The sequence below is a fragment of the Clavelina lepadiformis genome, chromosome 6 (genome assembly GCF_947623445.1).
Source record: "Clavelina lepadiformis chromosome 6, kaClaLepa1.1, whole genome shotgun sequence".
Classification (NCBI taxonomy): domain Eukaryota; kingdom Metazoa; phylum Chordata; class Ascidiacea; order Aplousobranchia; family Clavelinidae; genus Clavelina; species Clavelina lepadiformis.
This window is the reverse complement of record NC_135245.1, coordinates 6,102,146-6,113,383: the sequence shown is the minus strand read 5'-3', so window position 1 is coordinate 6,113,383 and position 11,238 is coordinate 6,102,146. Positions and strand designations below refer to the sequence as shown.

The 11,238-nt window shown below is 37.4% G+C and overlaps 2 protein-coding genes across 2 annotated transcripts; both read right to left on the bottom strand.

Moving 5' to 3' along the window:
* Positions 1 to 335: 335 nt before the first annotated feature.
* Positions 336 to 4,233, bottom strand: LOC143461656 (glutaredoxin-3-like). The gene is made up of 7 exons (XM_076959465.1): positions 4,117 to 4,233; positions 2,031 to 2,156; positions 1,787 to 1,933; positions 1,559 to 1,678; positions 1,281 to 1,446; positions 1,025 to 1,143; positions 336 to 937 (listed from the first exon to the last, which is right to left on the bottom strand). The coding sequence occupies exons 1-7, from the start codon at positions 4,141 to 4,143 to the stop codon at positions 641 to 643; spliced, it is 1,002 nt and encodes a 333-aa protein (XP_076815580.1). The 5' UTR covers positions 4,144 to 4,233; the 3' UTR covers positions 336 to 640.
* Positions 4,234 to 7,074: 2,841 nt separating this feature from the next.
* Positions 7,075 to 11,038, bottom strand: LOC143461655 (heat shock protein HSP 90-beta-like). Its single transcript, XM_076959464.1, has 12 exons — positions 10,841 to 11,038; positions 10,518 to 10,724; positions 10,228 to 10,435; positions 9,647 to 9,888; positions 9,442 to 9,579; positions 9,148 to 9,313; positions 8,740 to 9,003; positions 8,463 to 8,653; positions 8,235 to 8,387; positions 7,941 to 8,155; positions 7,470 to 7,588; positions 7,075 to 7,397 (listed from the first exon to the last, which is right to left on the bottom strand). The coding sequence occupies exons 1-12, from the start codon at positions 10,979 to 10,981 to the stop codon at positions 7,285 to 7,287; spliced, it is 2,157 nt and encodes a 718-aa protein (XP_076815579.1). The 5' UTR covers positions 10,982 to 11,038; the 3' UTR covers positions 7,075 to 7,284.
* Positions 11,039 to 11,238: the final 200 nt, after the last annotated feature.

The following is an 11,238-nucleotide window of genomic DNA, read 5'->3' as shown; positions in this document are numbered from 1 at the left end:
TAACAGTACAGTATTTGCAAAACACGTTGCTCTCGAAGTTACCCTCCAACATGTAATTATATTATCATCTGTAATTTTTCATTCATTTGTTCATAACTTCATTAATTGGCTGTTTGTGCATGCTCACGTTTTTTTTATCGTCATAATGTTACTTTTTCCTTCCGTAGCGGGGGAGGAATGTAGCATAAAAGCTAGAATAGGATTCAGCGGAAACTCGGGTAGTTTTAAACATAGCGGTCAAAAATCTCCACCGCCCCTCAACGCGATCCTAGATAAGCCACTGTTTCTGCTCTCGAACATAATATGTAACTCTTTGAACAAATTTCACAGCACAGTTTCAGGAAACAAGGCAGATGAATTGGCTTCAAAATAAAACTTCCAACACACAGCGAAGCATTTGCAGCTAACGTAACGGAGAAAGCTATACAGTACAATTCATGAAAATGTTTCTTGAATTATTCAAAAAATTTAACATAGAATTTAAAATGACATAAAACCAGTAAGAATAGTGAGTCCAAAATTGATGTAACTCGGATGTATATTATACAGGTTTCCACATATTGATAATAAACATTGTTTCATGTTCAGCACTAAATTCATGGAAAGTTCAAGTGAACTAAAAACTTGACGTAAAATCAATTCAAGAATCTGTAGAGCCAGCCATCAAAGCTTCTTTTAGCTCACTTTGTTGTTCCATTTCTTTTACAATGTCAAGTCCGCCTAATAATTCTCCAGCCACATATAACTGCGGATATGTGGGCCAGTCAGAGTATTTTTTAAGTCCTTGGCGAATTTCTTCATCACTGAAAACATCAAAGTGCGAATATTTGACGCCAGTTTTGTTTAAAATATCAACTATCTGGCGACTAAATCCACATCTAGGTGCAGTTGGTTCGCCCTTCATAAACAAAATGACTTGGTTTTGTTCCAGTAAAGCCTGCAAAATAAAAAATAAAATTAAAGATAAACATCTATGATGCATTATGTTAAAAATTCATTTTATTACGGGATCACGTTGTCATACTTTGATGCGTTCACTTAAAGTAAGTTCTTGGTCCACACTGGAATTCAAAGGCAACGCATCTTTCAATTCACCATCCTGTGCCATGTCTCGCACAATATCCAGTCCTCCCATCAGCTCGCCTTAAAAAAATTAAGGCTTAACCACATTTACTGAAATCCTAAATAATTTTTATACAATGAGCAAAATCAAGCTTAAAACTGTACAAAAATATTTCAGTTCACTTTATCAAAGGAACATAAGTAGAAGTTTTTAATACCATTAACATAAAGCTGAGGGTAGGTTGGCCAGTTGGAGTATTCTTTTAAGCCTTGTCTCACAGCCTCATCTTCCAAGATGTCAAAAGTGGAATATTTGCAGTTATGATCATTCAAGATGGTTATCATCTGACGGCTAAACCCACATCTAGGTTGGGATGCGGTGCCCTTGAGAATAAGATAATTACTATGTAAGATATATCGTACTGATCCTAAAACACTGAGTTTGAAAGTTTTTTATCATCAATCTTCATTAGCAAACCAGAACAAATATAAAAACCTTCATGAAAAGAATGCATGGAGCGGAGTTAATCAAAGATTTCAGTCTGTTTTTCAAGGCCTCCTTAGGGTCAGCTTTTATGTGAATCGCAGGAGCAACCGCGTCAATATGTTGTTTAACCTGAAAACAAGCAACATTAAAATTTTTGTAGGCATAGACAACATACACTTTTAGAGGTCGTCAGGAAATCATTTTTGTGAAAAGCGGGAAATGAATCAGGACTTTTACCATTTTTGTAAGATCAGGTGCACTCGCGCCATCAAGTCTTCCAATCTTTTGCTTATTTTTTATAAAAATGAATGTGGGTACAGCTTCAACTTCATATTTTAGCGATATTTCAGGAATTTCTTCTGCTTCCACACACAAAAACATAACCTGTAATTGAAAGCGATTGTTATTGTTATTAAACATTGGTTTGACTTAAAAAAAAACAAATAATTTTGTCGAGATTGCAATAGCAAATATTACATACATTTGGATTTTTTTTTGCCAGTTCTTTCGTCACTTCATTCATTTGTGTGCATTGTTCTGCCCATGTTGCCCAGAAGTGGACAACAACAAGAGATTTCTTTGCATTGTCCAGTCGAGTGTTAAAATCCTATAAACACTATTTAGTAAAAAGTTGTGTCTAATACGTACCTTATAACATTCATATTGCTAAGATGGTGTAAAACAGTGGTTCTCAAACTGTGGTACACGTACCACTAGTGGTACGCGAGAGCTTTTTAAGTGGTACCGCGTACCGCTGAACATGATTTTCGATGTGCTGTGAGTAATGTGTTGCCCCGGATAGACAAGCTTGTGCAGAAGAAACAGTTGCTTCTATCAAATTAAATTGTGTTTTCTTGCTATTCATTGGTGTTATGGTATAGTAATAACGGTAATAACTAATAAATACCGGTACATTTGAGTAAAATAAGTCATTCAGGAGCCAGGTGGTACGCAGTGTAGCAAAAAAAACGAATGAGTGGTACGCGATCGCAAAAAGTTTGAGAAACACTGGTGTAAAAGATAGTTAACATTCAACTTTATATTTTGACCACTGGAAAAAGAAATATTATGCCAGTGCAAATCTCTGCATACTTTACGATAAAACCACTGCACATTATTTTCCATTAATATTGCATTATAGATTTAGATGGGTACCTTTTGCACACCACTATTGAACAAAGAATCATACTATGTGTGAAATCCACGTTTTGTTTGATTTAAATTTTATCATAAATCAATATGTAATCAGCAAATTTTGCTTTTCCTGTTTACTAAGTTATTGTACTACATAACAATGAAATGTGTTGCAACCAGGGCTTTGGAGCCAGAGCCCAGGAGCAGTGCATTTTCAACGGAGCCGGCGCTCCACGTGAAATTCAAATGGAGTTGGAGCCAGTTGTTTGAAAAATAGCTCCGGCTCCGATGTATTTCATAAGATGCTATGCTACTACTATTGGCTGAATTCACATAATTTAACAGCAACCCTTCACAAATTTAAGAATTGTTGCCTCTTTGGCGCCACCTTTTCTAACTAACCACGTTGCTGGGGATTTGACAGCAGAGCAGTCACATGTTCATAACTGCAACCGATGGTACTGACTACTGACTGACCCATTGAGCTAGATATTCCAAATTGAGCGTTCACCCTTAAACCTCAGTTTTTGACGTAATGGAGCCGGAGCTGGAGCAATTTCACATTTACACCTGCTCCAAAGCCCTGGTTGCAACATTCTTGGGGCATGTGCTGAATTTTATAATTATTCAATGTCACCACCCACCATGCCTACAACTGCCTATTGAATAAAAAAAGTTTGGCACAAGCACACAAGACTCGTTAAATCCGAGTGGCATATGCACCAACACTTGTAAGATCCTGCCAACCATTAAATCTGATTTTTAATATCAAACCGTACAGATTTTGAAAAGGCTCTGTCACCACCGTCCAGGGTAATATAACATGGAAAGGCATAATTGCTGATACTAAATTGCAATTAAAAGAAAGGAACTGGCCAGGCCAGCTTGGAATCATGTATGAAACTAAATGTTTCACACTAGAAAGACCAGTGGTCATTTTTGACCACTTTACAGCTTTCTTTTCTTTATTATGGCCTTGTCTTTTAGAATTGGATCTTGGTCACCCTGTGAGTTTTCCTAACTTTGCTAGTGGTGACAGGAAACAAAGAAATTAATTTCCAGAACAAGGTCATTGAAGCTATGAAATAAAAATCTGGCAACTAAATTTAACTAAAAAGCATTAAAGTTGAAACAACAAAAAAGAGTTCTATACATGCACATTTATTCAGCACTGCGTAATAAACTCCATTTCAGAGTAGAAATATGCAACAATGTCATGCCTTTGCGACAGCACTTGGTTGTGAAATTTTGAATAAGACCCTAGAGGACGACACCAAAATTTATTCCAAATTTGAATGGAAAACCAAAGAAATAATGTTTTAATTTCAGGTCCTGAGATGCTTTTGCAAAGAGTTTAACACTGTGCATTTTACAGCATTTATATGCACTTAAAATTTTAACAATAGTTTCATCAATAAATCAGTTTAGCCTACCTCTTCATTCTTGACTGCTGAACTCATATTTTTACAGATGGGTGGATCAGTTCAAAAAGTTTTGCAACCACAAACCAGTACTCCAGTGGTAGTTTACACTGTTAAACTAGCCTAAAGACAACGTTTTTAGTAGTAGGGGTTAATCAATAGACCCTTTCCGAGTCACCGGCGCCATTTTTTTGGGTGGCAAGATTTTTTTGACCGCCTATACTTAGCAATGGAAAATGTCAACCCACTTTCATTCTTTTTTAAATTACAAACGTTCTGGGTATTGGATTGCAAAAATTTTGCTCAAGTGAGTTGCACATGAATTTCTTTAAACGATAAAGAACAAACTTTTAAGTATGTTGCCTAGGCTAGTTCTTATTTTGTAATGCTTTGAATCCTACGCACTGGACTTGTTCGATATGATGTCTAGATAAGTGGTCCATGAAGATTGCGACTTAAAATGCGTAAGGGTTTGAATGTAATCTGCGGAGCTTTACACAGGCTAACTTTGTTTGGTATGTCAACCAAAGATTAAAATAATTTAATTAACTAAAAGTAAATACAAACCAAATTACTATATTCAAATGCGTCGCAGATATCAAGCAAACTCTTACACGTTTTACATCGCATATTATGCCAGATCATTCATTGTGACTTCGTATTGTAGTCCAGTGCATATAGAATTCAATTTCAATCCATACGAAACTTACCTGAACGAATTAATTATTTACAAACCAATGCCCAGAACACTTGTAATTTAAAAAAGAATCAAAGTGGGTCGACATTTTCCATTGTTAAGTATAGGCGGTCGAAAAAATCTTGTCACTCAGACAGAAACCAAGAAAGGGTCTGAAATTATAGGCTAGTGATATAAATTTAAGACTGATGGTAAATTCATGTAATAATAACTAATCCAAAGTGGAAAGTGGGGCACAACTACACATGATAATGAGATTAATCAAAATGCATGCCACTTGCTTCTCATATATGCTGATTTACAATATACAAAACAAAGAAAAGTTAAGCCAATTAATTTATAACAAAGGTTCAACAGCAGAGGTTCAGTGCAGTAGACACAGTCTTAAAAAAATCTTGAGGGTGTAATTGCCTTACTGGCATGCTTTTCACAATGGCAATGGGTACTGTAACAAATATTAATCAAGGTTTTAAGGAAATACTGTAATTATAACAAGGGTGTCGAACCGGAACTGAACCTTTAAACTGGTTTGAGCATATGTGTTTTGAAAACCGAACCTAATACTGTATATTAAATTAGTCTGATTAATTGAATCCAAACCGAACCTGCGAAGACTAAGAGAAATAACGAACCGGAGCCGAACCTTTCTCAATTGTAACCACTTTCAATCATTTCATTGATGACTTATAGAAAATGCGTTTCCTTTGCCTATTTCAAAACGTAGAAACCGAGGGTCCCTTTGTTTCATGCGTGTGCAGCTATGTGTTATTTGTGCAGCCATGTTCAGCATTGCGCCGCTATGTGCATTAACTGCATGCAGCATTGGGAAGCTATGTTGCAGTTGATAACTTATTATTTTATCCAGTGGTAACTGGTTAGTTTTTAAGTCTTGAATGTTCACTACTTCGGAAGTTGACAAATACCTATAACAGCACATAGCTGCAGACGCATAAAATAGAGTGGCCAAACAACCTAAACTAAGAAATACCCAAGTCATGATCAAATTCCTAGAGATAACGAATTTTCAGACTAACACTAGAAGGACGGCAATTTTCGTATACCTAGAAGGACGGAGTGCGTCAATTGACGCAAAAGGTCAAAACGGCGCAAATCTAACGTTTTTTGTTGAGAAAACTGTGCTGTTGCTCCGAAAAAACTACTTCTATCGCATGTCCGCTATGTCCATTTTAATTAACAAAAGCAATCGCATTCAGAATACAAGCCGTCGTGCCTAAACACTTCTGTTTCACGTAACTCCTTTTTCTTCTTGCACTCTTTCGGGACTGCTCTCCTGTTCTGGCGCATTGTCTCTACGAGGCTGCACTTCTTTTCCGCAAGTCGCAACGCCAGGTCAAGTGAGGTGAAAAAATTATCGCAAGTGACGTTGTAACCTCCTTGAAAAAGCGGAGCCATGAGTTTCAGCACAACGTCGGTGGGCACACTCCCTTGGGGGCTCCTTGCGTCATCTTTTCCAACGTAAGGAAAACCGTTGAATAAATATTTGTTTTGGACGTCAACTGCCAGCCAGAACTTTAGACCAAACTTGTCTGGTTTATTGGCCATATATTGGATGAACTTGCAGCGTGCCTTACACGGCAATAGTTGCTCATCCACAGTTATCTTCCACTGTGGAATGAGTGCTTTTTGGCAGATTGATATAAAACTGTTCCAAAGTTGTGAAGCGAGTGCAAATTTATCATGCAATAGATTCCTACGCCTTTCCTTCTTCAGATCGAAGCGAAGGAATCGTATGAGCTCCGGAAACCTGTCTCTTGCCATGGTTTGGGAAAACATCGGACATCCTCACGAATTCCCCCACAAACTCTTCACAGGGAAATTGCGCCCTCCTGTCACGCCACGAGCAACCACCGACCCGACGAATTTATCTAATTAATCTAACTAAGAAACTCTTACTATACTTACGCTTCGATAAACTTCAAAAATTCCGATATTAGGCTGCGCTTGTGACGAAACTACTCTGTTTTGCGAAAATTCGACTTGCATAGTTTGTCGACACGTTTGTTACACCCCTGTGCTGGCAGCTGTAACCTAATTCGATAAACTTGTAATTATCAGCAGAAAGAAAACAATGCTCTCTATTGCGAGAACTGGTTTTTGTAGTGTGACGTAAAAATGAGTCAATTGACGAACCCCGTCCTAGGTAGCGACCACGTTAATTATCTCTACCGGTAAAACAAAAACTTCATATTCTTGGGTTAGTTACCTAACACTAATGTAGGAAAAATCACGGTTGTGCGATGCAACACTTGGAGTTGTTTACAACACAGGTTTATTTGTATTTCCAAAAAAGAAATTAGAAAAAGCAAACAGATATGATTAACATTACACGAGATACTAACAATGTTCACTAGTTGAGATTCATGCTTGAGTGACAAAATGTTTTTATTGTCTTCTGTGGTCAAAACGAAACTGAGAGATAAAGACAGACAGACTATTTGGTCTGCTCCATAAAGCATGGTTATTTAATCAACTTCTTCCATTCTTGAAGCATCATCATCTTCCCCTTCTCCCTCCAGTGGTGGCATATCTTCAGGTTCTTCAGGAGCTGCCTGTTCCTCTTCTGTGTCATCAATACCTACCCAGGCAAAAAAACGGGTTATAGATATGCAAATCATTTGGGATAGGATGCTTGGATAAAAGCACTTACCCAAACCAAGTTTGATCATCCTATGGATGCGAGTTGCATGAGTTGATGGATCTTCAAGAGAGAACCCAGAAGAAAGCAAAGAGGTTTCGAACAACAGCAAGACCAGATCCTTCACAGACCTTTCAAAAACATATTAATGATGGTTCCACTGAAGTAGTTGTTGTAAAAGACTTTTGTGTAACTTTATCTGCTCAGACTTCCAAGGAAAGCAATTTTGAACCGTCATTAGCGAGAATCAACATAATATGCAAAAACTCAACACATGATGAGAAAATTTAAGTGTTCAGTGGTTCCATACAATGCAGACATTGTATGCAACTTTAAACTGATTGTTAAATACTCATGACAAGGTCAGAGCATTGCATATTATACCTATCTCTGTCAGGTGGAAACTGCGAATGTATGGGTATCATCATCATGGCAGAGTAAACTCTTGTAGTAGTAGGATGTTGTAGTAAACAATAAACATACTTGTCATTTTTGTCGACCTCACATTTCTCTCGTAGCTGCTCCATGATCAAGTGTTCCGGATTAATTTCCAAATTCTTTTTAGCGGCCATGTAACCCATTGTAGATGTATCACGAAGTGCTTGTGCTTTCATGATACGTTCCATGTTTGCAGACCACCCATATTGTGAAGTGACAATGCAGCATGGAGAGCTTACCAAGCGGTTGGAAACAACAACCTACAAAAATAATAACAGTCTAAATATTTAAGGCTTATGGAGAAACAGACAGACAGACTTGGGCGGTTGGCCAACTTACCTTTTCTACTTTTTTATCAAGAATTTCCTTTATGACTTTGCATAGATTATCATACTTGGCTTTAGCCTCCTCAAATTTCTTCTTTTCATCTTCATCTTCTGGCAATTCAAGACCCTCCTTTGTGACTGACACCAAGGTCTTGCCATCAAACTCCTTTAAAATATTATGCAGGATTAATTTACATATCACACAAAAGTGGTTTATTATAACGAATTGGGTTCTTTGTACCTTCAGTTGCTGAACGCAGTATTCATCAATTGGTTCAACCATGTACAAGACTTCAAAGCCTCTCTTTGTTACACGCTCAACAAAGACCGAGTGGGAAACCTGGTCTTTTGACTCCCCGGTGATGTAGTAGATATCTTTCTGGTTCTCCTTCATCCGTGTAACGTAGTCTTCCATGGAAGTCAGTTCATCACCTACAAGAATAGGCTTGGTTTAAGTATTACAATATGCAGCCAAAGATTTCTCTGATCAATCTCATGCACTGTTTAGAACTCCTAACCTGACTGGGATGAGTGGTAACGAAGGAATCCAGCAAGTTTCTTGCGGTTTTGGGAATCCTCGTGAATACCAAGCTTGAGATTTTTGCCAAATTGCTCATAAAACTTCTTAAACTGCTCCTTGTCCTCCGTTATTTCGGTGAACAATTCAACACATTTCTTCACAATGTTCTTGCGAATGACTTTAAGAATTTTGCTTTGTTGCAAAGTTTCTCTGGAAATGTTCAGTGGCAAGTCCTCACTGTCTACTACACCCTTCACAAAGTCTGCAAAGTAAAGATGATTTAATAAACTCGCGTCTTGGCAACTAAGACACAGCCAAGGATAGCAGCATAACGAGTCCGAAGTTAAAGCACATTTTTGTATTATCACTGAACGCACGCATGTGCAGTAGCAAGCGGTCCACTTACTAAGGTATTCTGGGATTAAATCTTCACAGTTGTCCATGATAAATACACGGCGCACATACAACTTGATGTTATTCTTCATTTTTCTATTCTCAAACAAATCGAAAGGAGCACGTTTGGGAATAAAGAGAAGGGCGCGGAATTCAAGCTGGCCTTCCACAGAGAAGTGCTGAAACACAAGATTCCAATTAAAATTGGCGAAGAGACTTTTCATATGCTGACTATTTTGTGAAATGTACTCCTGTCAATAACATTGGTACTTAACACTCATACATGAACATAACACTGTAGGTATACCTTAACCCCAAGATGATCCTCCCAGTCATTGGTAAGACTCTTATAGAATTCACCATACTCATCTTGAGAGATGTCATCGGGGTTTCGAGTCCAAAGTGGTTTTGTTTTGTTTAATTCTTCCAAATCAATGTACTTTTCCTTTTGTAAATATATATTTATGAAAAAACTTTTTCACAAAAATCATTTGTTTTCTTCCTTTCATTACCTTAATTTTCTTTTTTTTCTTTTTGTCCTCATCTTTGGACTCTTCTTCTGCATCTTCAATGTCTTCTACTTTTGGTTTGTCATCATCCATCTTCTCCTCGGTTTTCTCTTCTTCTTCCTCATCGTCACTGATTTCCTTCTCTCTCTCTTTTTCAACATGGAGGGAAATAGGGTAACCAATGAACTGGCTGTGCTTCTTAACAATTTCCTTAACCTTCTTCTCCTCCAAGTATTCCGTTTGATCTTCCTGCAAATAGAATTTGGAAATAAAAGAAAAGATCAAGAACCATAGGTTTAACATTCCAGAACAGTAAGACGCATTCAAATCTGCTCAGACTTCCAAGGAAAGCAATTTATGAACCATCATAAGGCAAGAGTCAACCTAATATAGTCTAGTTAAACATATGTAATCACATAACAACTTCTGAATGTATGTTAAATGCATACATTTAAAGTTATTATGTGACATATTAATGTTTAACCGTATATATTTGGTTTATCTTTGATCTGGTGGAAACTGCGAATGTATGGGTATCATCATCCTAGCAGGAGCATCTAAAACTAACCAACAATAGGTTTAACTTGCCTTTAAGTGAAGAATGATTTTTGTTCCTCTGGTCAGGCTGTCCGTAACATCGGGTATGACAGTAAATGAGCCCCCAGCAGAAGATTCCCACGAATAACAATCATCATCATTATGCTTGGACACCACACGAACGTTGTCAGCAACAAGAAAGGCAGAGTAGAAACCAACGCCAAATTGACCAATCATGGAAATATCAGCACCGGACTAAAAATTGACAAAGTACTAAGTCAAAATATAACTGAACAACCTCGACTTGCATAGCCTGAAAAATTCCATTCTAACACACCTGCAAAGCCTCCATAAAAGCCTTTGTTCCAGATTTAGCAATAGTACCAAGGTTGTTAATCAAGTCAGATTTTGTCATTCCACAACCAGTGTCAATAAGGGTTAGAGTATTTTCATCTTTGTTTGGAATGATTTCAATTTTGAGTTCTTTTCCGCTGTCCAGCTTGCTTGGGTCAGTCAAGCTTTGATAACGGATTTTGTCTAATGCCTGTTACAAAAAACTTATAATTTTTGCACACATGCTTACATGACATTTACCAACTGCAATCAAGAATCTAAAAACGAATAAACTAGTCCTAGTCTAAAGAAATAAAGAAGACTTACATCAGATGAGTTGGAAATTAACTCCCGGAGGAAAATTTCTTTGTTGCTGTAAAATGTGTTGATGATTAAGCTCATTAACTGAGCAATTTCGGCCTGGAAGGCAAAGGTCTCCGGAGCATCATCGTGAACTTCATCAGACATTGTGTTTTCGAATTAGTGTAACAATTCAGTTGAACCGGTGTCCTATTTGGAGTCTCTCTATAAACACAAAGTAGTTTAATTTAACATAGCTAGTGAATGAAAAGGTAAGTTATAAACTAAAGCCCAAAGCCTTAAGCAACCATCTCACAATAAACAAGCAGGCGTGCCTAAAATATCGAAAACTAACGATGAATTTTAAAATAGCACAAGACAGAATACTATTTAAATGGTGCAATTACTGTGCTATCGCTACCCTG

Coding starts and splice junctions, on each gene's coding strand:
- LOC143461656 (XM_076959465.1), bottom strand. CDS start 4,143: ATGAGTTCAGCAGTCAAGAATGAAGAG. Junction 2,157..4,116: donor CAGCAGTCAAGAATGAAGAG/GTAGGCTAAACT, acceptor TAGTGTTTATAG/GATTTTAACACTCGACTGGA. Junction 1,679..1,786: donor CACCTGATCTTACAAAAATG/GTAAAAGTCCTG, acceptor GCTTGTTTTCAG/GTTAAACAACATATTGACGC.
- LOC143461655 (XM_076959464.1), bottom strand. CDS start 10,981: ATGTCTGATGAAGTTCACGATGATGCTCCGGAGACCTTTGCCTTCCAG. Junction 9,889..10,227: donor CATTCTTCACTTAAAGGCAA/GTTAAACCTATT, acceptor ATTTGCAGGAAG/ATCAAACGGAATACTTGGAG. Junction 9,004..9,147: donor TTTAATCCCAGAATACCTTA/GTAAGTGGACCG, acceptor TTTACTTTGCAG/ACTTTGTGAAGGGTGTAGTA.